Source organism: Parastagonospora nodorum (genome assembly GCF_000146915.1).
Source record: "Parastagonospora nodorum SN15 chromosome Unknown scaffold_28, whole genome shotgun sequence".
NCBI classification, from domain to species: Eukaryota; Fungi; Ascomycota; class Dothideomycetes; order Pleosporales; family Phaeosphaeriaceae; genus Parastagonospora; species Parastagonospora nodorum.
This window is the reverse complement of record NW_001884576.1, coordinates 164,372-187,198: the sequence shown is the minus strand read 5'-3', so window position 1 is coordinate 187,198 and position 22,827 is coordinate 164,372. Positions and strand designations below refer to the sequence as shown.

Sequence of the window (22,827 nt, the reverse complement as noted above, 5' to 3'; positions counted from 1 at the left end):
GGGAGTAAGGCTCAGGTCAATCTTTTTGGATTTTAATATTGCACAGGAATTGAACTTGCCGTTTAGGATATCAAGGAATACATTGGTCATGAGATCATTTCCATTTGCTTCATGCTCATCAAGTTAACTATGCCACGCTATGCTCGTAAAAAGGACGCCCCGATCTATAGCACCCCATCGCAATGTCAGGGCTGATAAATTCTCTACCTCCAAGAGTGCATGAGCTCCCGGAAGGCATCGCAGAAATCTAGCCAAGCATCTCTCAGATCCCGGCGAAGCCACCGCAGGAAGTCGTATATTTCGCGTGGAGGGCCCCGAATCCCCTGGTCGCGGATGGTGCGGTAGAGCCAGGCGAAAAAGTGAATGGAAATCCCGATGATGCACAAGGGTACCATTATGGGCGTGAGGATGATGAAGATTGGCCAGATGAAGACGAGAATCGCAATTGATAACACTTGGACATACCAGCCGATGACGACCGCTCCCGATGGATCTTCGTCGGCGTACCTCCAAGGAGGCACAATGCCCATGATGACGTCTTTTTTGGACGGACTAACACTTCATTGGTCATGAAGTTGACCAAATAGTGTATTGGAAGTGTAGTGGTGCATGGATATTTCACCATGCAGCTCCACTACCTCCACTGCCGCCCATGACTGTGTTGAAGTAGGCACCTCCACCAGACGCGTCGCCTCCATATCCACCCATCATGCCCATACCCATGCGGTTCTTGCCCTGGCTTTTGGCGTGCTCGACGATGTGGCTCTTGCGACCAAGTTCCTTTGCTGCCGACACTGAGTTCGTGATAGATGAGAGTAGATTGACGAGCTGGACATCGGAGGCCTCTTGTTGTGACTCGAGTGTGAAAGCATCTGCATCGGGTGGAGCGAGGATGTTGATGCGGGATAGCGTGGCAGATATACTGCGCAGAATCGAATGGTTCAGCGGCAGCTGGTTCTGGGTGTCTACAGTCGGAGCCAGTGGGAGTGAAGGATCGGACAGGTATGATGGTGGGAGGGTATCGAGGTATGTGCGGAGGAGTTGGATGCGGCGACTGAGCATGCGAATGGCGTTCATCTTGGCCGTCAGGGAAGAAAGGACTGGTATACGTCAGTATTCGTACACCTGAAGAGAATATCATGACACTTACTCTCATCATCTTCCGCAGTCATGACCAGAGATTCGTCAATAGGCGCATCCTTTTCCTTGTCTTCTTTCTTTTCCTTTTGCTTGCCTCTCGAAGATGACTTCTTTCCTGCAGCCTCGTCCACTTTGGATGGTCCTGCCTTTGGTGCTGCGGTGCCCTCGACAGCTGTAGCATTGCCACCACCGCGAGCCACGAAGTCCACACTGATCATCTCTGCCTCTCCAGTCTCAATGGTGTACACGAGTTCCTTGAACTTTGTCGATCTTGCCTGCACCGCACCATCAATGTCCATAGCCTTGTCGTTGGGGTCACTGGTGACATTCTCTGAGATGGGCTCATACAGTGTGAGCGGCAACTTTCCGGCAGCTGTAGCTTCTGAGAAGGCATCTTCCGGATGGAATAGTACCAGTAGCGGAGATTCAGTGTAGAACTCTGATATGTGGGAGTGGATCGGGAGGATGTGGGGTTGAGGTCCGGAGCGAGGTCCAAGTGTGAACCAGCCGACAAGGTCGAGCGGTGGTTGTTTGTGGACATCTTTGACTGTTCGCAGTACAGGCATGAGCATGGGTGTTTATGTATTGCATTGCGACACTTACAATCTTCTAAACGCTTCGCGAACCACTCTGCGTCAAGTACAGTCTCGCCAGCATCATTTGCCTTGAGCTTTGCTTGGAAAGCAACTTCCATGGTTATTTCCTGGCCATTCTGCTGACCTATTATAGCTCCCACCACGGGTCCCTTCTGCTGCCGTAGTGTATGTCGCGTGATACAGTCTGATATGGTGAGAAGTACAAGCGGGTGTAATTGTACAGTCGAGCTATTGTCGGAGGCGCGGGCTGTTGAAACCAGCGGATTATGTGAAGCTTCCGCCATGTTTGCGATGATGGCACCAATCGAGAATTGGTATCGGGTGGAGGAGTGAGCGACTGGAGAGATCTGTGGTGGAGTTGATGTATCGGAGTTATCGTGGGGAAATCACCAGGCAGCCAGACGTAGCTACCACTTCTTAGCGTATGCCAAGCCCGCGGGGTACTTTTGGAGCTGCCCTCTCACGTGATCACGCGTGCAGGCTTCATGCGAGTGCCACGACAACCCTCCGTCTCCATAACACAACGATGTGCTTCACTCGATTCGTGTTATGACGCATCGAACTGTTCTGACATGTTCGGCGAGGTGTAGATTTTGCAACAAGCGTCCCCAGAGTTGTCTCGATCTTCACGTGACACCGTCATGGGCGTGGCTGCCAATTGATTTTGATCACGAAATCGAACACTCCGGTTTGGAAGAAGCAAAATGTTAAAGTCTCATTACTATCGTTTCCATACACCTGAACTTCAGTTCCATGCCTTTCAGTACCGCGGCCAGACTCCGAGAGCCTTTTCCAAACCCCACAGAAAACGAATGGTATCTTCAATCATCGAAACAAAATCACCCTAAAACGCCTGTCCAAGCCTTGGTACCTGGCTGGCTCCGTCTATGCCATCTCTATGGTCGTAAAAGGTACGAAAGTCAATCATATCTCAGCGGACGCATCGTGTGTGAGAGGACCTCGACATGAAAGATTACATCTCGACGAGGACCTTCAGAACAAGATTGCCGTCGTTGTCGAGAGTCTTGCCAGCGAGCTCGAAAGCCTCCTTCACAGATGCAAGCCCATGATACCTATGCCAGGTTAGCATATGATCTACATCTATCATCACGAGGCCTGACTCACCTATGGGTAATCATGTTGTCGAGGTTTGGAAGAACTCCAGCAGAAATCAATTTTATGCCAGTTGGGTAAGTGTTGGCGTAGCGGAAGATGCCGATGATATCAACTTCCTTCAAGTGGGAAGCGGACATTGGGAGAGTCTGGATAGGAGTGCCCATTCCTACCATGACAAGCTGCCCGCCAGGTCTTGTTGCCTGCTCACTTGTAAGTTGCTGACATCGTCTAGAATCTTCGACGACTTACGTATAGACCGGCTTGCATGCAGATCTCCTTCCCAGTGCAGTCAAATGTCACGTCGGCTCCCTCGAATTCCGGATCGTTGAGCGAAGCAATTTGCATAATGTCTGTCGCCAGTTCTTTCGCCTGGTCAAGCTTCTCCGCAGTCTCAGTCGCTTCTCTTTGAGGAGTCACAATGTAGCCCTTGTGCGCGAAACCATTCGCAAGGGCATAGTTGATCCGACCATAGTCGATGTCAGCAATTACAACGGTCGTCGCGCCAGAAACTTTGGCCATCGCCGCGGTCAAAAGGCCCACGGCGCCTGCACCGAAGACGATAGCGGTGTCACCCTGTTCGATGTGAGCTCTCCGTGTGGCATGTATCGCTACAGACAGAGGCTCTAACAATGCCGCCGACTCCATGGAGACATGTGCGGGAAGTCTGGATAAGGTTATCAGCTAAAGTTCTTGCTCGGGTAGATCATGCAAGACATACTTGTGGCACCATTTCGCAGGGTGGTTGATGCGTTCCTGAAGGGTTCCCTGAAAGTGAGGCACTGATTTGGCGCTACTCCTGAATCGCATCTTAGGGCACAGGTTGTACCGGCCGCGTTGACAGGACCTGCAATTGTCGCATGGCACGCCAACCTCTAACGCGACACGCTCGCCAATCTGGAAGCCGCTGACACTCTCGCCTATCGCGACTACGACGCCGGCAGACTCATGGCCGAGTGAGAGTGGCTGACAGGCATGCAGATCACCGTTGCGAAACTTGCTGTAGTAGGAGCAATCGCTTCCGCAAAGACCAGTAGCCTTGATTGCTATCTGAAGTTCGTTCGGTCCAGGGTCTGTGATGGGACGGGTTTCCTGTCCGACCAGTCAGCCTCGTGTCTTAGACGTTGAGCATACATCGACACCCCCACGAACGGTGGGTAGCGTGGGATGTGTGAAGGAAGGTAAAGCCTTACGAGCCGCAAATCCCTTGGCCCATGCAGGACGGATGCTACCACAGTCGAGGGCTTGTGGTAGTGCCTCGCTGGGATTGGATACATGTCTGCTAAAGCTGAAGGCGCCATTACGAGAGAGTGTGGGAGGGTGAATTGACAACTGTAATGGAGCGGGAAGAGAAAATGGAAAGATAACTAGCAGGACACCACCCCACGGGAACGTGGAGGCTGATATACATGTTGGGAGGACCATTTCGATCAACGCCGGCCTGGCACAAGCTGGGCTTGCCTCACATTCGTGCGTCGGCGAGATAATGGCATCGCATGAGGGAAGACTCGAAGCATCCACGTCATTTGCTGGGCGGATCAATCTGGCGCAACAAGCATGGATAGGGATGCGCGACCAAAGCTACTTGGTATGGGTGCCTTCGCATAGGCTTTTCCTTCTTCCGTCTCGCTCTTGGTGTGAATGAGGCTAGAAGAATTTAATGTGGAGACCAACCGTTAGCTCGTGCATTCACCCCCGAGGTGGAGACTACGGCAGCTACTGGCTCTAGCAGCTTTGGACTTGTTTTCTCCCGGATCAGCAGCAACGAAGGTCCGGAACGTGCATATTGAAGTTGTGATATAGCAACAGCGGTCATAATGTGGTGTCTCAAGTGGAACCTTTCCTGTGTAGCGACCATCTACCAGCGGCCACGCCAGCACGGTGAAACAGCGATAAGGCAGTCCTGCTGCAGTGGAACCCGTATATCAGAGATGCATTGGAAGCTTTGCAGTCTACCAGAGCGAAGTGGCCCTAGCGGAACCCACTGACCCCTGGAGTAGAGACGCAAGAAACATCAGCCTGATATGCGGGCTGGTTGTCTCAAGGTTAGCACAGCTTCGCTGCCAGAACGTATAGCGCGAACTCAACTCATCCACGACCCTGGTGCAATCAGCAATCATGGGAAGTTCCTGACTCTACCGGCTTGCACGGGACATTTCGATTGCTAACTGGCTAGAAGATCTGGCTGATATTCCAGAAGACAACCGGAATTTGCATGTGCAATATAAAAGACCCGGATATATGTGTGCGACAGGGGAGAGCTATGCCCAATAGCGCACATCCCCAAAGTGCACCTCCCGGCAGAGCACGTTGTCGGTTCCGTAGTGCGGTACCTGAGTGGGTCCTTCTGGCGGTATCGACGGGATGTGTGTGGTGAGGCAAGGTGTTCGTTGGTTGAATATCGGTTGATGGTCGGACTGCATTGCGGCATAGGTACCGAGGAGCAGTAAATTGACGAAACGCCGAGCAGAACTACCAAACTGCCGGGTTCATCAAGGAGCAGGCTTGCTTATCAGACGAACTTCAAATTTAACGAACGACAGGCTCGGGGGATTGCCACAATTGCAGCTGCATCCTTAGTGTACTCACCAAGAAACACAAGCCATCGAGATGCGACCAGTGTCCCCGAATCGTGCGCATCAAGACGGTAGCGCGCTGCAGCTTGACTTAGGTCTTCCAACACGACCGAATGGTGAGGTCGAGCACCTGTCATCCAAAATCGAAAATGACCAAGTTGATCGTAGACCTGTGGTGGAAATATATGCCGTCTGACAGGGGCTAGCCACAAGGAGATTTAGACGAGAGATACGAAACCGAGGTACCTTTACATCCTATCTCTCCATAAACGTTCATTCGAGGAACTTAGCAGAACGACGCCAAGGATATACTGCAACGGGACGGCAAAAGCAAAAGTGAAGCCACGGTAAACGGTCCTTTGACGGAGCACCGTGGTGGTTGCGGAGAGACAAAGAAGTTATCGACCAGGCTCCCATCAACTACCAAGATTCGCCAACTAATACAATGCGGCCCGGAGGCAACAACTACGAGATGCCATGGAGTAACCACCACGCAGCGCAAGCGTACTGATAAGGCACGAGTCGTACACTTAGCACGTTTATGTTGCAGCTATCTTGGTTCGAAATCCGCACGCCTAGATCAGCGCTACCGCGCTACCATACTTTCGCGACCATGCATCCTCAAGCGAGCATCTTTTTTCCACTCTTCTGCATGTGCCCTCAAATATAGTAAGCGGCATTTCGCCTTCTTTGCCATACGTCTTGCATCTGGATCAGCACGCGCCAGCGCAGGAAGTAAGCTCCTGTTTCAAAGGTTTTCCCGCCCATCTTACCGTGCCGGACCTTTTTTCACCAAACACTTGGGCAATCGAGAAACCTTCCCAGCACGCCCGCAGCGGTGAGTGAGCACGACAGTCATTACTCAACCAACGTAACGCTGGCCTGAACTTGAGTCGAAAAGCGGTCTGCGCAGGATGGCAAGGTAATCCCAGACCTATCGCAATAATTCATCCGACTACAGGCTGGAGCCCCGCTTCCGCGCATTGTTTGTGCCTCTGCGCAAAGGTTCAGGTTTCTCGTTTCCACAGTCAAGAGCCACAGGGTAGGACGCGAGAACTTTACTGGCTGTTCTGCGGTGGATTTTCCAGAGCTGTGGGTATGTGTAGCGCACGGGCGAAGGGGACCTGCATCCGGCATGTTGTATCCTTGGATGTAGCTCGATGGCATATGATCATGGACTTGAGCCTCGGAAGTGCTGAGGCTATTCTGCCCGCAGAGTGGACATCTTGTGCGCTACTGAACGCTGTCTGCATCGAATGCCCAGTGCCCAATACAAAACGGAGGGAGAGCCTCGTGCAAAGGAGCATTTCCGGCGCGTCCAGCCGTCTTGTCGGAGATACCGACGTGCATGTCACTATCGCTGGGCAATTCACCCCAGTCACACCAAAGTGGTGGAGAATTGAACCTGCATCTCAACGGAGGTACATCCGCCAAAGTACTTTTCCAGACTTCTGGCGTACCTATGCCTGAGGTGAGGCTCGACAGGGAGACGCAAATGCATGTGGAGCTTGCATATGCACCTCTACAAGGGTACATACGCCAATGTACCACACCACGAGTACATCATATTCCTAACTCAGTAGCGACACTGGCAGCCAAGTAGCTAGTATGACCTAAGGACTTTGAATATGTTGGTGCCGATATCGCTCGTCTAGAGCGCGACGGGTACAGCCGCGAAGTCGCTGTCTCTCAACGTTCGGTAGATGTACACCGCATCAGTTGTACGACTCGTGAAGAAAAGCAGCAGTGTCCCGATCGATTATCGCACAACCTCTTAACTATCACGCCTTCTCACAGGTTACTCTTCTTCCTGCCCAGGCCCCGCCCCTCAAGCCATCCCCTCAAAATCTGATTGACCTCCTCCGGCTTCTGCGTCAACGCCCAATGCGTCGCGGGCACCTCTCCCCTCGTAAGATTTGGAATCAGCGCATCCATGCTCTTTGACATTTCGGGCTTGAGCACCGAGTCATACGTCGCTTGGATGAAGAGTACAGGCTGTTTGATGACCTTCTTGTCAAGCAAGGCTTGGTCTTCTTCCCAGTTTGTGCGGCGCTGGCGATACCAATTGACTGGTTGCAGCGAGTTAGCTAGATGGCCCCACATCCCGAGGAGAGATGATCGTAGATTTGACACGGTTGCGAAGAACCCCTTCAGAATACTTTGGGAAGAAGGGTCATGCATAGGTGGTATGATGTGCGAATGAACCGGATGTGTGGATACGGGATTAGATTAAAAAGAGTGGGAGAGCGACTTACGCGTGGGGTGGATGCCATGTTTCGCGTACTCCTTGACGTAGTAGTCGAGCACCTGTCGTCATTGTCAGTGTATAGCCCAATATCGATGAAACGACTAGAAGCCGTAGTGCTATGCGAAGCGCATATAAGGAAATGCTGATGCCGAGCCTTGCATCTCGTTGCATGTCGTCGCTACACCTCTTGCCATGATCTTCGGTGCTGGAGCTCATGACTGAGGCAGACTGGTGATAGACATTCGTCTCCGCGGTTCTTTCAAGGCTTCTTCCGCGTCCGCGCGTCATCCACAGAAGAGGGAATATGGACGTCGAGCAGCCAGTTCCCTGGGTCGGACGTCTTCAAGTCATCCACTCGCTGGCCATTCCACACTTGTAGATCGACCTTTGGCAGACAAATGTGAGTGTGAGTATAGGAAAACACCACTAACCTTGCCATTCAGGATTCTACTCTCGCCAATTACAGGTAGATTCTCCGCCAACACGCCCTTCTCTGGGTCAAAAGCCAGTTCGCCGTTCGGTCCCCGCGCTCCATACATACCCTTGAGGAACTGCTTGATCGACTGCTCATCTTTGACGCTCTTCTCCACCTCACCTGACGCAAGGTGGAGCTGGTAGGCAAATTGAGGCAGCTGACCTTTTACAAGATCTTCAGTGGAGAAGTACTCTCTGTGCGGGGCAGTGTATGGAGTGCATACGGAGAAGACATGAGAGACCAGATCTGGGTACCATTGTGCAGCTCGCCAGACAACGAAACCTCCCCTGGTCGAAATCGTCAGTAGCTGCGATCGAGATGGAGCTGTACTTGAGTTACCAATCATGACCACCGAGAATGATCTTCGGCGCACCGACTTCTTTCGCAAGAGCGGCAATGTCATCAGAAGCTCTCTTGAGACCATAGAGACTGATTGAGTTCGGTGGTACTTTTGGAGCATCCTGTATTCAGACTTAGTTCTTGTAATTCAAGTTTGATAGCCTCCGCGGCCAAGCAATGAAACAGATTGTACTCACAGTCCCTCCGTATCCCATCATATCCGGCGCCACAACTCTGAACCCCATATCCACCAATAATGGTATCTGGTACCTCCATCCCATCGATAGATCCGGCCATCCATGGATCTACCCGTGATTAGTATACATCCTCACCATCACTGTCCAACCATTCTGCACTAGCCATGCCAGAGGACATCTGTTCATGCACATGCAATATATCCGTCGGCTTAATGTCCAGAGATAAGAAAGCTTGGGACGTACTAAGAAGACGGTCTGGGTGTAACTGCCAGACTTCGGCTCAGCATAGAGATAGTGGTACGTATAGCCGTTGAGCAGTGCTGTCTTGTGGGTAATGCGCGAATCAGACACAGGGTCAATTGGTTGGGTGGGCATGGCGTGATGCGTAGTGCGCTGTGCGCTTCACTTCCTGGTACTGCTTGAAGGGCGAACGATGTGATCCACAATTGCACGGGTACTGGCCAAGCAACATTACATTGAGTTGTAGTGTTTGGGGTTCATGTTTGACGATGCTACTTGAAAGAGTCGCTCGCGGAGACCTCGGTCCGGAGGTGAGGGGTCTGAACATGATCACCACCACAACAGGAAGGTACTTTCTACACAGGTACTGAGGCAATGTGCCTCCTACCACATTGCTAACAACGTGGCTCGAAAGCAAGCTCGAGGCAATGCGCTGTCCAGAAAAACTTCTTAACCTGCGGATGCTATAGACACGCCGCCATTGCAGTCCCGTATTCATGCCAGTAATTCACGCGTGACACCACTGAACGATCCACAGATTTGGTCGCACTGGGGTTATGTATATGGCAAGATCTCTCACGCATATCTGGCGAAGCGAACGCCTTCACATAGCCGGAGTGCATGCGACCAGTTGCCGACGCCCATGGGTACAAGGGCATTTGCTTACAGCTGTCCCACCAGCTTGGCTAGATAACGACTTGTGATGCATGCTGCTCATTGGCGGACTGCATCTCGCACTTGTTCTTGAGAATGTGTTGAGGCAGCCAAATAGCGGACAAGTACGCCGAATCGCTACAGGCAACTTTCTCTACAGCAGACGTGGTAGTACAACAGGACGATGCTTCCTGCTAGGCAAAGAAACGGACGCGGTACAACGCTGGCGCCTGCCCATAGGTGGTATAAATGGTCGTCGAAATGTCGTAATGGTAAAGTGTCCAGTAGATCAAGCTACGATGAGCGGTGTTGCATAATCTTGAATGACATGAGCGGTCCGGAACCCGAGGGCGCACGCGCACACGGCGCGCACTCCCTAGCGATCTTCAGTAAATGACGGTATCCTCCGCTGCCTCCTCGACTACATCTTCTCCGTTTTCATCGTCGTTGTTATTGCTAGGATCGTCAGTGGTAGTCTCATGGGCTGCTACAGTGCTGTCCGGTCTATCCCCAGTCGTGTCGGCGCTCACCGCCTCTTGTTCAGGGTCTTCTGCATGATTATCTCCCATATCCTCCATATCCTGGTCCTTGGGAGAGTTGTGGCTGCCGTTAGCATTTCCATTGGTTGCTGATGACTCGTGAGACGCGTCTGCATTGTGCTCCTTACCACTATGGGAGCCCATTGCGTCACGGCGATGTTCTGCTTCCTCGGAGGCACGTCGCTCGCGGTTGCTTCCTTGCTCTATGCGAGCCTCGTATTCTTCTACTTCTCGGCGGATAGTTTTGCGCGCTTCGGCAATTTGGTCTTGGATTCGTTCTTCTTCTTCGGCACTGGTCTCCCAGGGCTTGTAGTACTGTCATGGAGTCAATTATAGCCAAAGGTAAGCTGTTTACTCCAGGTACGTACAAGGTGTGGTTCAGTCTCGGTCTGGAGGAAGTGAGCCGTGTTCAGTAAACTATTATGTCGCGTTCGCATCTAGCTAATGTCAATACTGAAATGCAGCTTGTAGGGGTAAGATTGCCTACCGATTGTTCTTCGAAACGTCTCTGCTCCTTCCAGCGCTGAACTTTGCGTCTGGCTACGCGCTCCGACTTCCTCTGCTCGCTCTCTTCGCTTTCTTGCTTGCGCTGTGCGATCTGTCTCTTCTCAATCTCAGAGCGGCGCTTCTGTGCTGCAGTAGTACTAGGAGCTTGTGAGAGTGCACCGAGAACAGCACCGAACAATCTGCGCTCTCTACCTCTTTCGCGTCGCACTGGGACAGCAGCTTTGACCTCACTGGCAGATCCACGATCGCAATTGGGAGCATCATCTTCGAGTCGCGGTCGTTTCACACTTTCTTCGGTCCCTGAGGATTGGCGTCTTTTGTTGCTGCTGGGCGAGGCTGGCGGCATAGGCTCATCTGGCAAGACCACGGCTGATGCGATTGGGCCATCCATGTTTTGGTGTGTTTTGTTTGTGTTTTAGTCTAACTGCGCGAACTTTCGAAGTGTAAAAAACGATAATATCACGCGAATTTGGTGCCAGTGGGAGCCTTGACGATGGGACGCGAGCACGCGAGGTCGAGAAGCTTCCGCACGGGGCAAGGGTTCAAGCTAGCGATGACTAAGCCGGAGGTCCGCAACTTCTCAATGTTCACCATCGCAGCTTCCTTTACTGCAACCACATAATAACAATATCACTGGTAGCGATTCTGCTCTTCTCCCAAGGATTCAGCTACCCCTACGTTTCATTTAATTCCCGAATTCCCATAACGTCGACCAAGCCGCACCACAATGTCTCGCCATCATCCGTAAGTCTTCCCTTCCGCCACCTTCACCCTCCTCTCTAACAACCCCCAGCGATCTCGTAATGTGCCGCAAACAAGCCGGCATATCCATCGGCCGCCTCTGCGACAAATGTGACGGCAAATGCCCCGTATGCGACTCCTACGTGCGCCCCACCACCCTCGCCCGCATCTGCGACGAATGCTCCTTCGGCAACTACCAGAACAAGTGCGTTGTATGCGGTGGCGAGGGCATCTCAGACGCCTTCTACTGCTTTGAGTGTACGCGACTCGAGAAAGACAGGGACGGGTGTCCGAAGATTATAAACCTGGGTAGTTCGAGGACGGATCTGTTCTACCAGAAGAAGAATTTTAGAAATCACTAGTTGGGCTGGATGGGCTGGTGTGAGCTATCGCATGAACTTACGTGTGGGGAACGGGCCAGTCAGGAACAAAAGGATCTGAATCATTTCGCGAATCGATTGGAGAGGACTTGATTCGAATGGACCAAACAGCAGAGATATCCGAGGGCCTCGGATTCGGCGAAGAGAGAAAGCTGCGAAGAATACCGAGACAAGGCTACACAGGAAGAGGCGTTTAGAGGCGCAAGACTTGGCGCAAGATGGGACAGGAAAAGTCATTTCGAATCTTGAGATACCACTAGTTTGCCATAATGGTACTTCCCACATTCTCCCTTCAGGCTTTCTGGAGCTGACAAAAACCAAGACTACTTTAATAATTGAAAGTGCATCTACCTCCCTGCCCAAGTAGGAAGAATGTCAGCCCACCCCCAAGACCGCTTCCTGATATCTTCCTCCACCCCCTCATCCATCCCCAACCAAAACCCCCAAAGCACACCCTCAAGCTGCTCCATCATCCTACCCTCAATCCAACCTTCTATCCCCACGTCATCACCCCCATCAAGATATCCCTCCAGCGCTGCCGCAGCACAGAACTCCAACATCACAACTACCTCCTCACTCACCCCTTCATCCAAACTTACCTTCCTATCGACGCTCCTCATTCCTCCATCCACCCTCACTACCCACCTCGCTCCCTCCCACTCCCCCAGCGTCTCCACAAACCCCTGCTCTAAATGCCCCGCCTCGAAAGCATGCAGGAAGCAATGCATGCCCAACACTCCCTCGCCCTGCACGAGTTCTTTGGTTAGTAACACACATAGAAGATTGTTACTCGTCCCAAAGTTTCCGTAGAAATGGAATACAGCGGCAGGATACCAGCCGTCATCGTTGATGCCGGGCATGCACCGCCGATCGGATGGGGAGCGTAGATCAGTGCAGAGGGAGTGCAGGAGGGAATAGAGAGGTTGGGCGCTGTGCAGAAGGACGAGGTAGGTCGTTAGCGTGGGATGTGTAGAGGTGTGTAGGGGTGGGCCTGAGAAGTATGTGGTGCCGCGCCTGGAGCGTTCTGGCGGGGGGAAGATTAGTACGTTTGAGGCTATTGAGGTAGTATTGCCCATGTGTGTTGGGTATCGGCATCGCCGCCGGTGGGGATAGACGGGTATCTCATCGCCATAGCGTAGTTACTAGTCTGCTTCACCGGGCAGCTGTGTGATGGGAACTGAGGCTGACAATGGACACGCGATTCGAGTAAGCGCTCCCGTGGAAGAGGCAATCGTCATCAACCACTGCATGCAAACTCGTGATGCGTGAGAATTCCACAACGCGCTGTTCACGCATCTAGATCGCCATGTTGTGTTGCTATGCGGACCGGCCTCGCGACGTCTCGCTCAATGCTCCCGTGCCCGGATAAATACACCGATAGATGCACAAGCGGTGACATGTAGGCGGCCGGGGCAGAGACGGGCCTCAGCCGGCACACCGGATCGATATAACAGCTGCGGTTACCCTACGCTTGTCACCATCGGTACGAAATGCCTAGCGAATGATTTCTAGCAAGCTCGAGCGGCCCCGCTAGCATGCAGCCTCAGATCTTGATGCCGAAGTCGCAGCTTGGTCATTGAACAACCATCTGCATGCGGCAAGACCGCGCCACGTTACTCACGGAAGCTTCCTCCAGTACAGTGGAATAGATGGGTGGCTTGTAGTGGGGTAGGTGGATCGTTGCATCACAGCTAAGCGTGCGTTGTGTACTTCAGTCTTGTTTTTGTGTACTGTTCTGCCGGATGTTGTCGTAGGAACAGGTAACTCGATACTTTGGATCGTCGATACGACTGTCTCGTCTGGGTGACTTATAGATGTACACAATTGTGTTAGAGTTCCCAGCAGCATTATCAAACAGGAATACATTTCAGATGTAGTGTCTGGATGAAGTGCCTAGTGAAATGTTCTCATCGGATTGGCGCGAAGATCGCATGTGTGTAGCTTTACAGCAGTAATTCATGTTCGCCATGAGAAAATATGTTGTTCGTGGTAATGACGAAAAGAAAGCAATGTCAAGCATGCCACAAGCGCCTAAGAGAAGAAGCATTTCTCGTTACTGATTTTAGCCACTATGAAAGGGAGGAGACATTAATAAATGCAACACTGCGCAGTATCGATGATGACCTGTGATCGCCATGAAAAGTCTTTGCCACAGCAGTAACGAGCTGTGTACCTCAAAGCCAATCGAATGAGCCTCTAGGGTTCAAGACCACACCTATGATTGTGACGATAATGCAGAGAGAACCCAATGAAGGAGATGCGAAAGATCAGTGGCGAGTCTCAGGTGTCCAAGGTGCTTCGGTCTTCTCTTCTTCGAGCCAACGGGCCATTGCAGAATTGCTGTTGCCCGAAACAGAACGGACTTGGGAATTTTGAGTTGCGCTAGCTTGGACCGGCCGGAGAACACGGTCAGAGCTGCCCTAGTGTAAGTCCGATTAGGAACGATAGTGTCTCTGAATCAAAGAAGGACGTACTGAGACATTGGTGGCTGGATCTTGGCTCTGTTGCCCGCCACATCGCGGCTGCGGCTGAATTGTGCTAGGCTTCAATGTAGACTCGGTCATGACGCTGATCTGTGAAGAATGATGGAAGCAAAGACTGTGCTGTATAGTGTAGACTGGGTTGAAAGATCTTTGAGTGATGAAAGCGTAGAATTTCGAGGCCATTCTTTATACGTCTTCATGGGTTCGACTGGACTCAATTGGCCAGAGTCATAGCCGGGATTAAGATCTTGCAGTACTCTCCTGAGTTTGTCGTCGGCTTACACCGATGGGTGATGATGTAGCCGACGTGTTACGGACACCAGGAGACAGACTGATGCGACTGCATATCCGAACAGATACCTGTCGTACGGTTTGGTAATGGACAAAGGTCAAGGGATCCATGAACCATTGAGAGATGGGCTTGTGATGTTTGAAATGGCCGCATCTGTACAATGCGAGTAAATCCCGGAGGTAGAGGACAGCGATGGGCAGCGCCGCACGCACAACACTATACACACACTGCGCATGCATGAAGGACTCTGGTGTGTGCTTTGGTTTCGTTCGTCTTCGTTCGTCGAATGGAATATAAGCTATTGAATTTGGATGGATAGCTCAACTACCTTGGACACTCTTAATCCATGTAATGGTGGGAGCTGTGGGGCCAGACGAAAGGAATGGATAAGATCCCCAGAAATAACGTCTATAGTAGGCCAAATACGTGGTGGTCTCGATTAGGCCAAGGCAAAGTGGACGCGTGAACAACTCCCTCGCTCCCAACTCGCGCAAGACTGGATGATTCAAGTGACATTGGGAAACCGATGGAAAATTCAGACGGCTGGAAGCGGAACTTCTCTTGATAGTGGCGCAAACAGTGGGCAACGCTGCCAGCGAGGAACCCATGTCAGGATTGCGTACCACGTTAACTATGCGCAACCTATACTGCGATCCCTCTATGCAGTGTAGTGATGACGAATTGTTAGTCCTTAATAAGCCTGTATTGCTGACCTGGAGAGGCGGGCTTTCCGTCATTTCGTATGAGAGGCAAGGACACGCAGGGTCAGCCCCATGCGACTCCTCAGACGACCTCTGTACTAGGCCATACCACATGGATTGTAAAATTCATGATTGACGTGTTAAGCGCGAGGTGAGGCGGGGTATTGCAGTGAGATGAGCGTTGTGGAATAAAGACTGTTGTACCTTCGGCTTCCCACCGAATTCGGGAATACAAATGTACAGGCCTCCGGAGATATGTATTGGTGTTTAACAGAGACCCCTCAAGAGCTACCGATCGGGGTGAGGCTATGCGGCCAGGGCTATGCATGAGGTGTCGAATGCGGGACAGTGAAGAGACTTGATCTTCTTGCAGGAGGCGACGTGGTAGAAATGGAGGCATTCCTAGATGCAACCAAGGGCGTTACCGCTTGTTGCGCGGCTGGAACAAGCTGTGATGAAACGAAGTGGACACGTGCTCATCAGGGTATAGGCAAAACCTATGCTCCGTGACATTCCAGCCAGAGGAACATGGTCACCGCGTCTGTGATGCAGTCACGAGCGCAGCTGTCAGTGCTCTGACAATCGATGCTTTCGTCGAGATACTTCTCCGGGCAATGATGTAGGTGATTGACGTGCAGAGAACTTAGTACAATGCGGACCACACTGCATGGCATAGCACGCAACTACCCAGCTTGTGTCGCCATTATAGAGACGTCGGATAATGGAGCAGATGAGCTAGCTGAATTTGTCCGTTGTCAGAGGAAGCATAGCTCGTGATGATGAAGTCATGGTCGGAAGGCCGGTCGTGGCGGTAGAATCACGAAAGCATGAGCTCCAGAGTGAAATGTTGCCTGACGTCGGTCATCTGGGAGAAGAAGAGGGTACAAAGACGAAGGCAGGGGAACAAGAAGGCTGATCAAGTGACGTGCATCCTAGCGGCTGAAGCTAGCGGCTGGAGGCAGCAGCTACGAGCCAGGCAGCCCCTCCCCCTCCATATGCGACAGCGACCGCGAACAGAAGCACAAACAACAACACCCCCTAGCACAAGCACTCGGCCAAATACGCCACTAACCGCGATACGCTCGACGAAGATAGCAACGACATCATGGCTTACAACTTTGTGCGATCGTACATCGACACCTTCCGCGAGCGCACCGCCGCCATCAGCCACACTTCTACCTTTCGCGAGACGGGCCAGATTACCCCAGAGGAGTTTGTCTTAGCAGGCGACTTCCTCGTCTTCAAGTTCCCTTCGTGGCAGTGGGGAGATGCTTCGTCAGCAGGGAAACGCGTCCCGTACCTGCCCGAGGGCAAGCAGTACCTGATGACGCGGGGCGTGCCTTGCCATAGACGGCTTGACGACAACTTTGCAGGAGAGGCTGGGCAAGATGAGACCATAGTAGGCGATGGCTTCGCTGGCAGTGAAGGCGCCGATGACGATGGCTGGCTGAGGACGGGTGGCATGGCGGCTAGTCAAGAGGCCAAGGTGCGCGACGTACGGACAGTCGATGAGAGCGGCAACCTGGGTGCGGCCGAGGAAGAAGATGAGATTCCAGACATGGAGGACATGGATGACGACGAGGAAGCGATCATAAGAGATCCCCAAGGCGGTTCGTCTTCAACAGCGTGAGTCTCAACATGCCGCCGTCGACCACTGTACCTCGATGACAGTGGCTGGTACATGGTTGCCACCGTCTCTAACAATATGCCAGTCCCCTCCGAACCTACACCCTCTACATCTGCTACTCCGCCCACTACCGAACACCACGATTATACCTCTCCGGCTACGGCGCAACATCAGTACCCCTCAAACCTCAGGAGATGATGGAGGATATTGTGGGCGACTACAAAGACAAAACCGTCACAATCGAGGACTTCCCCTTCTTCGAGCACGCCCTCAAGACCGCCTCCGTACACCCTTGCAAACACGCCTCAGTAATGAAGGTCCTTCTCGACCGTGCAGACGCTGCCTTGAAGCTGCGGCTAGCAAAGCTCAAGGCAGGCAAGGACATCGGCAAGCTTGACACTGGCATGGAGGGGCTAGTTGATGACACACGGCTATTGAAGCTTTCCGAACAAGCCAAGGGTAAGGAAGGTGACGAGGCTAAAGACGACTGGGAAGTCTTGAGCGAGGGCGGAGACGACGAGGTTGCTATCCGGGTGGACCAGTACCTCGTCGTCTTCCTGAAGTTTATGGCTAGGTACGCCTTTCTATCCCGACTCAGCGCCGAATGAGACACTAACACATGATAGCGTCACACCTGGCATCGAACACGACTTCACCATGGGCGTCTGAGCCTTTCTTTATTTCTTTTGAGCGTGGGTAGGTTACCTTATACCATCCAAGGCGTTCGCGGTCTGGATAGATTGCACTGTGCAAAGTGAAGGGACTTTCAGTACTATGGCGTTTTGCATTCACACTATTATACTCTTACCCCAATGATATCATCTCAACATTACACTCTCACGCTCCCATCACCTCAAGCCCTCAACCCCAGTCTCTTCGGCCACCTGCTCCTATACACCCACGCCGCGCCCGCCGCAACCGCACTCAACGTCCCCAGCGCCAACACCGTGTTGCTCACCACCGTCTCCTCCCGCACCCTCCCAATCTTCGTCTCCTGCCTCCCCGTCCCAAATACAACCCTACTCGCCCTCTCTCCCTCCCTCTCTCCCACCGTCGTTTCAAAATCCTCCCAGTCGACCTTACTCAGCATCTCCTGGTACTCCACCACCGTGCCGCTCCAATTGTTCGTAATCTTGCCGTCTTTGTTCTTATACCAGCTGCCGCACTTTGGATCTGCGAAACTGCTGTTCTGCAAAATCTCTTGGATCTGCTGATTGAATGCGTCTGTCCGGTCGGAGCGCGGTGTTAGACCGATGCGCTGGCCGCGATTGCGTGCGTCCAGCACGGCAGACACGAGGGTGTTGAGATACCGGCTTTGCGCCTCGATCATCAGGATAATCGAATTGTGGCCAAGATTCGTGTTGGGGCCGTAGAACATGCCGAAGTTGGGGAGTGAGGGGACGGTCGTGCCATAGAGTGCCGAGGCGCCCTTTTCCCATATTTGCTCGAGGGAGCGGCCGCCAGTGCCCGTGATTTTGATCGGGTACATGAATTCGACGGTGCGGAAGCCCGTCGCGAGGACGATGATGTCGTGCTCGTATGTGGTTCCGTTCTCGAGCTGGATGCCTGTGGGCGTGATTCTTGCTATCTTATTCGTCTCGAGCGTCGTCTTTGGGTCCGCGACGGCTGGGTAGTAATCGTCACTGATAATGACTCGCTTGCAACCCGGGTTATAATCCGGCGTGAGTTTCTCCCATAGCCCGTTCTCCTCGCCGTCTGGGATTTGCGCCTTCATGGCGTCGATGCAGGATGTGCGGATCAGCGAGTGCGAACTCGGAGTTCCCGTCGGTCACGGCGTCGTGGAACGATTCGCGGAAGTCCATCATGCTGGCGCGGATGCGCCAGCGGACGGGTGGTAGGTAGCGGTATGCAGCGCGGCGGAGGGGGGAGACGGCGCCGTCGAGACGGGGGATCACCCAATTGGGCGAACGTTGGTAGATTGTGAGAGAGGAGGTCGATGGTAGGAGTGTGAGGGGATGATTTGGGCTGCTGTTGCGCCTGTAGAATATTCGTCAGTATGTGTCTCAAACACAAAGGTTGTGGAGAGACTTACCATTTCCGATGATACCAACCTTCTTCCCCTCAAGACTATGGCTCCAATCCCATCGTGCAGAATGCATAATCTTCCCTTGAAAGTCCTCCAACCCCTCGATATCCGGAAATCGTGGTTGATTCAACTGTCCCACCGCGCTGACCAGAAAGTCACAATCAATGCTATACTGCGGATTGAACTCAGCGTCCTTCCCACCCGTGACTTTGACATCGACCTTCCACCTCCTCTTCTCATCGTCCCAATGCGCCTCTTCCACACTGGTATTGAATCGGATGTACTTTGTACAGCCCATACTTCTGCGCCACATTCCTCAGATAATCTAATATCTCCTCTTGGCCCGGGTACTCGCGCGTCCAGTCCGGATTCTGCTCGAACGAGTAGCTATACAGCATAGACCACACGTCGCAGCAGCAGCCCGGGTACTTGTTGTCGTGCCATGTACCGCCGATGGACGAGGACTTTTCGAGGATGATGAAGTTTTGGAGGGAATTGCGCTTAATGAGATCGATGGCCCATGCACATGCCTGTAGAATCTTTGTTAGTTTTGTAAGAGTAGAGTTATGATGCGAATATGTTACCAGAAATGCCAGCTCCGATAATCACGACCGCAGCGTCGGTGTGGTCTTTATTCCCGACTGGGACTTCGGGCCATGGTTTTGAACCGCCCATCTTGTACGGAGAAGGGTGCTTGTTTGTGGTCTGAGAATAAAAGAGTAGGAGCAGAAGGAAGAGCAACAAATCCTGGAAGCTGGACAGAAAAGGGCGCGATTCAAAGCTATGATAAGTTCAAGAACGCGCAAACATCTCCGGACGTCCGTAGCTTGCTAGAACCAACCAAACTAGCGGGCATATGAAGTCGTCAAACGGTTCAAAATAGCCGTCGCATCGTCATCGGGGTAGCTCTTTTCCCCTCCTTGTTTTACTATCCGAGGTTCAATCCTTGCCCAGTGTGATCGGCCACTTACTTGGGCCATGGAAGCGCTCCCTGTGTGGAATGACTGCTTGAAGCTGATTGGCAACACATCCTACAGCATTGCATTCTTTTTAAGATCAGTGAATGTAACAGGCGCTGCCATTTTGATCTAGTCGCTTGCTGTTCATGTTGTGTGAGTATAATTGAGCTAGAGTGAAGTGTGGGGAAAGGGCCGCTAGCCGGTAACCATACCTTTTCGGGGTGTGTGTGTGGAGATAAGCGGAGTCAAACTGTGCGACTCGACAACACAGGAGTAATGCTAATGCACTGTCTGAGTCGCGTAAGATAGTGGCAAGCTGATTTCTGAATGCAATTTGATACACTAGGTCTGCTTTTATGCACTGGATATGTACAGGCGTGGAGCAATGCTAAATATACCGAGTGGCGAAGTATGTATGATTACGCGTTGTGAGCTTTTTCGCGACTCTTGATTAGAAGCCCTGGCGGCGATGCCACTTCTCTTCCCATCCTGGATACCATGGACTTTCCTCCAAAGTATGCGGCTCCCAATCCTCAGGCACCAGTCCCTTTTCGACCTGCTCCTTGTGGAATCGCTCCATCGCCGGCTTGACGACATGCTCGACATGCCATGTGCTCTTATAGTCCATCAAGCTTTTCTTTCCTTCGTTCAAAACTTTGAGCAATAGTCCTGGTATGTACGGCTCATCCCGAAATTCCTCGACTGGTGTGAAGAGCGCCTTGAAGTTGAAGACTACGGCACCCGAAAGTGGTAGGCGGCGGAGCGTTTGCCAGTCAACACGGAGGTTGCATCGTGATAGATCAAGGTTGTCCATTTGGTATCCGCGGAGTTTCTCATGTGGATCACCCGGTGGCATGTATAGTGGTTGGTCGACCTCCAGGCCCCAAGAACCCCGCTGGATAGGCTTGTCGGTCGGCTTCTTGGCGAAGTATCTGCAAAGGAGTGAGTATAGCATTCAATGGCGTTCCGGAGCACATACCGGTCCATCGAGAACTGCATCTTCTCTTTGTAGTCAGGGATAGGTGCGTGGATCTCGTGTAGTCGCATGCCAATTTTCGAGGCGACGTTCCAACCTAGTGAACTGCAAATGATGCCTGCTCGGAAGAGGTAGAACCCAGTTTTGTCGTCGCGCAGCATTATCGCGAAGTCTTCAGGTATGTTATTGAAGAGTACGTGGAGCGGATGCGTCTTGCGGAGGTCGGTCTCAGTATGCAATATGTCGTTGTGGAAGACCATTTCTTCCTTATCCAGTTTGAAGTACTGAGGGTGGCGGGCACACAGAAACTGGAGGCACATCTCCATCAACTCTTTACATGCCAGCTCAGATCCCGGAAGCGCTTGTAGAACCGCATCTCCGTGTTTTGCCAACAAACTCTGTCGTTCCTTAATGCGTTCAGCATAGGTACTTTCGAGCTCCAGCCACCAGTCTGGCTCCATCTTGGTAAGCGCTATACGCAGTTAGCATCACTTTCGCCGGCAGTGTGTGTTCACCTACACATTGTCTGATGATAGGCCCATCTGAATGGTCTATACGGTCGTGGCAGCGCCTTTTTGAGATCGAATTCAGGGTATGGCTTGGGAAGAGGGACCCCGCTAAGCGTCGAGTAGTCGGGGAAGTCTCCTAGTGCCTTTATTTCCTTCACTGATAGCCCACAAGGCATATACAACGAGTCATCTGCGTCCAAGTACGATGTTTCCATGGGAACCATGTTACCGCTCAGGTCAGGCTGTGTAGAAGTAGACTCGTCCAACGACTTCTCGGAAGATGGAAAACCATTCAGCTCTTCCAAGAGATGTCGACGGGACGGAGGGAATGTGTCTGCATAGTTAGGATCGGTGAGGCCTTGCACTTGCTTCTTGCTCGGTGAAAATGACCTGGGCGGGGTCTTCGCGCCGGAGACTCTTCGACGGCTGATGCGGAGTCGTTCGAGGACAATGTCGCGTTTGCCTTTTTGGACAACCAGAAGATAGGCAGAGGCTGCCACAAATGCTGTGACCAGGAGCCATGCTAGCTGGTTCGTCATTTCGGCCAATTGTGAATTAAGAAGCAGCTCTGAAGGCCAAATGCTGAACAGAAGTAAGGTTGTACACCGGCATGCAAGAGGAAATTCGTTAGCGAGGCGTAAGTTCGTGGAGTAGTATCGTTTTCCTCCAAACGCGCATCTCAAACCGACACTGCATGCGTTCGATGGACGTATGACGCGACAATATGCAACTGCGGACTTGCAAGCACCTTATCAAGCAGGATGTGCGGGGCGGCCTGCGCTTAAGAAGATTTAGGAAGTTGCAGTCAGACCATCCCAGGAAAAGCACCGTGATGCGCCACCCAGACCTACCAAGCATGAACGCTGCCTATAAACCCACCTATGGTGCCCAGACGAACGGGGACATGGAGACGCTGAATGCACAGCATCACAGCTTCGATGGTGGGGTTATCAGCACACGAGTGCTGCCGAGACACATTTGGGCTAGCGGTTGCCCTTCACGGTATACGAATCCCAAAATGCTTGGCGAGGGCGTGGAGGTTGCCGAGCTGGCAGGAATTCAACAGCCTCTGGAAGGGCTGGATGTCCATGCAAGCTTCGTGTACTTCGCGTGTCGCGCGTCCGTCTCCCCGCTGCCGGCACTGCATGTCGATATTGACCGTGTCCATGCTACTTAAGGTAATCAACTCCCAAGATCCCTGAGGAGCCGCCGTGATGCCGATGCCGAATTCACGGCCTCGAGATGGCGTATCGCGCATGTCCGGACGAGGCGATCAACTGAGTATTTGTTGCAAATGCTCTCAAACTCGAGACATGGATGTCCTGATGGCATCAAACGCCATCTGCATTGTGAGTTATCTTGCTTCCGCGATCCCGGTCTAGTCGGTGGCGGTTGCATTGGATGTTCGTTGCAGGAGTCGATGTGCGATGGCCGACACCTTGCAAGCCACGTTGAAATCGAGCATGCCGCCGAGCTTCCATGTCCGGG

The 22,827-nt window shown here is 52.4% G+C and overlaps 10 protein-coding genes across 10 annotated transcripts; 3 read left to right on the top strand and 7 right to left on the bottom strand.

Annotated features, from left to right (window-relative positions):
* Window positions 1–203: 203 nt before the first annotated feature.
* Window positions 204–1,834, bottom strand: SNOG_13785 (hypothetical protein; the record flags this gene model as incomplete). The annotated part of the gene is made up of 4 exons (XM_001803936.1): window positions 204–552; window positions 623–1,100; window positions 1,151–1,687; window positions 1,744–1,834. The coding sequence occupies 4 exons, from the start codon at window positions 1,832–1,834 to the stop codon at window positions 204–206; spliced, it is 1,455 nt and encodes a 484-aa protein (XP_001803988.1).
* Window positions 1,835–2,425: 591 nt separating this feature from the next.
* Window positions 2,426–4,199, bottom strand: SNOG_13783 (hypothetical protein). Its single transcript, XM_001803935.1, has 5 exons — window positions 4,043–4,199; window positions 3,571–3,941; window positions 3,102–3,516; window positions 2,862–3,052; window positions 2,426–2,809 (listed from the first exon to the last, which is right to left on the bottom strand). The coding sequence occupies exons 1-5, from the start codon at window positions 4,148–4,150 to the stop codon at window positions 2,710–2,712; spliced, it is 1,185 nt and encodes a 394-aa protein (XP_001803987.1). The 5' UTR covers window positions 4,151–4,199; the 3' UTR covers window positions 2,426–2,709.
* A 2,734-nt stretch (window positions 4,200–6,933) lies between these two features.
* On the bottom strand, window positions 6,934–9,165 carry SNOG_13782 (hypothetical protein). Its single transcript, XM_001803934.1, has 6 exons — window positions 8,928–9,165; window positions 8,685–8,792; window positions 8,488–8,609; window positions 8,105–8,435; window positions 7,681–7,732; window positions 6,934–7,494 (listed from the first exon to the last, which is right to left on the bottom strand). Exons 1-6 carry the CDS (start codon window positions 9,057–9,059, stop codon window positions 7,217–7,219), a joined length of 1,023 nt encoding a protein of 340 aa, XP_001803986.1. The 5' UTR covers window positions 9,060–9,165; the 3' UTR covers window positions 6,934–7,216.
* A 799-nt stretch (window positions 9,166–9,964) lies between these two features.
* SNOG_13780 (hypothetical protein) lies at window positions 9,965–11,015 on the bottom strand (the record flags this gene model as incomplete). The annotated part of the gene is made up of 2 exons (XM_001803933.1): window positions 9,965–10,432; window positions 10,605–11,015. 2 exons carry the CDS (start codon window positions 11,013–11,015, stop codon window positions 9,965–9,967), a joined length of 879 nt encoding a protein of 292 aa, XP_001803985.1.
* Window positions 11,016–11,351: 336 nt separating this feature from the next.
* Window positions 11,352–11,727, top strand: SNOG_13779 (hypothetical protein; the record flags this gene model as incomplete). Its single annotated transcript, XM_001803932.1, has 2 exons — window positions 11,352–11,368; window positions 11,418–11,727. 2 exons carry the CDS (start codon window positions 11,352–11,354, stop codon window positions 11,725–11,727), a joined length of 327 nt encoding a protein of 108 aa, XP_001803984.1.
* A 390-nt stretch (window positions 11,728–12,117) lies between these two features.
* SNOG_13778 (hypothetical protein) lies at window positions 12,118–12,632 on the top strand (the record flags this gene model as incomplete). The annotated part of the gene is made up of 2 exons (XM_001803931.1): window positions 12,118–12,507; window positions 12,528–12,632. The coding sequence occupies 2 exons, from the start codon at window positions 12,118–12,120 to the stop codon at window positions 12,630–12,632; spliced, it is 495 nt and encodes a 164-aa protein (XP_001803983.1).
* A 1,380-nt stretch (window positions 12,633–14,012) lies between these two features.
* Window positions 14,013–14,411, bottom strand: SNOG_13777 (hypothetical protein; the record flags this gene model as incomplete). The annotated part of the gene is made up of 2 exons (XM_001803930.1): window positions 14,013–14,165; window positions 14,220–14,411. 2 exons carry the CDS (start codon window positions 14,409–14,411, stop codon window positions 14,013–14,015), a joined length of 345 nt encoding a protein of 114 aa, XP_001803982.1.
* A 1,915-nt stretch (window positions 14,412–16,326) lies between these two features.
* On the top strand, window positions 16,327–17,680 carry SNOG_13776 (hypothetical protein; the record flags this gene model as incomplete). The annotated part of the gene is made up of 3 exons (XM_001803929.1): window positions 16,327–16,847; window positions 16,934–17,422; window positions 17,475–17,680. The coding sequence occupies 3 exons, from the start codon at window positions 16,327–16,329 to the stop codon at window positions 17,515–17,517; spliced, it is 1,053 nt and encodes a 350-aa protein (XP_001803981.1). The 3' UTR covers window positions 17,518–17,680.
* A 58-nt stretch (window positions 17,681–17,738) lies between these two features.
* SNOG_13775 (hypothetical protein) lies at window positions 17,739–19,193 on the bottom strand (the record flags this gene model as incomplete). The annotated part of the gene is made up of 3 exons (XM_001803928.1): window positions 17,739–17,842; window positions 17,872–18,564; window positions 18,902–19,193. The coding sequence occupies 3 exons, from the start codon at window positions 19,191–19,193 to the stop codon at window positions 17,739–17,741; spliced, it is 1,089 nt and encodes a 362-aa protein (XP_001803980.1).
* Window positions 19,194–20,305: 1,112 nt separating this feature from the next.
* Window positions 20,306–21,878, bottom strand: SNOG_13773 (hypothetical protein; the record flags this gene model as incomplete). The annotated part of the gene is made up of 3 exons (XM_001803927.1): window positions 20,306–20,786; window positions 20,834–21,302; window positions 21,509–21,878. 3 exons carry the CDS (start codon window positions 21,876–21,878, stop codon window positions 20,306–20,308), a joined length of 1,320 nt encoding a protein of 439 aa, XP_001803979.1.
* Between the last annotated feature and the right edge of the window lie 949 nt (window positions 21,879–22,827).

What these genes read in the sequence shown, in the direction of transcription:
- SNOG_13782 (XM_001803934.1), bottom strand. Translation starts at nt 9,059, where the DNA reads ATGCCCACCCAACCAATTGACCCTGTGTCTGATTCGCGCATTACCCAC. An exon ending in ATTCTCGGTGGTCATGATTG is followed by an intron (nt 8,436 to 8,487) that starts GTAACTCAAGTA and finishes GATTTCGACCAG; the next exon opens with GGGAGGTTTCGTTGTCTGGC. An exon ending in ACATGGCATCCACCCCACGC is followed by an intron (nt 7,495 to 7,680) that starts GTAAGTCGCTCT and finishes CGCTGCAACCAG; the next exon opens with TCAATTGGTATCGCCAGCGC.
- SNOG_13783 (XM_001803935.1), bottom strand. Translation starts at nt 4,150, where the DNA reads ATGGCGCCTTCAGCTTTAGCAGACATGTATCCAATCCCAGCGAGGCAC. An exon ending in GCATGCAAGCCGGTCTATAC is followed by an intron (nt 3,053 to 3,101) that starts GTAAGTCGTCGA and finishes ACAAGTGAGCAG; the next exon opens with GCAACAAGACCTGGCGGGCA. An exon ending in GACAACATGATTACCCATAG is followed by an intron (nt 2,810 to 2,861) that starts GTGAGTCAGGCC and finishes AACCTGGCATAG; the next exon opens with GTATCATGGGCTTGCATCTG.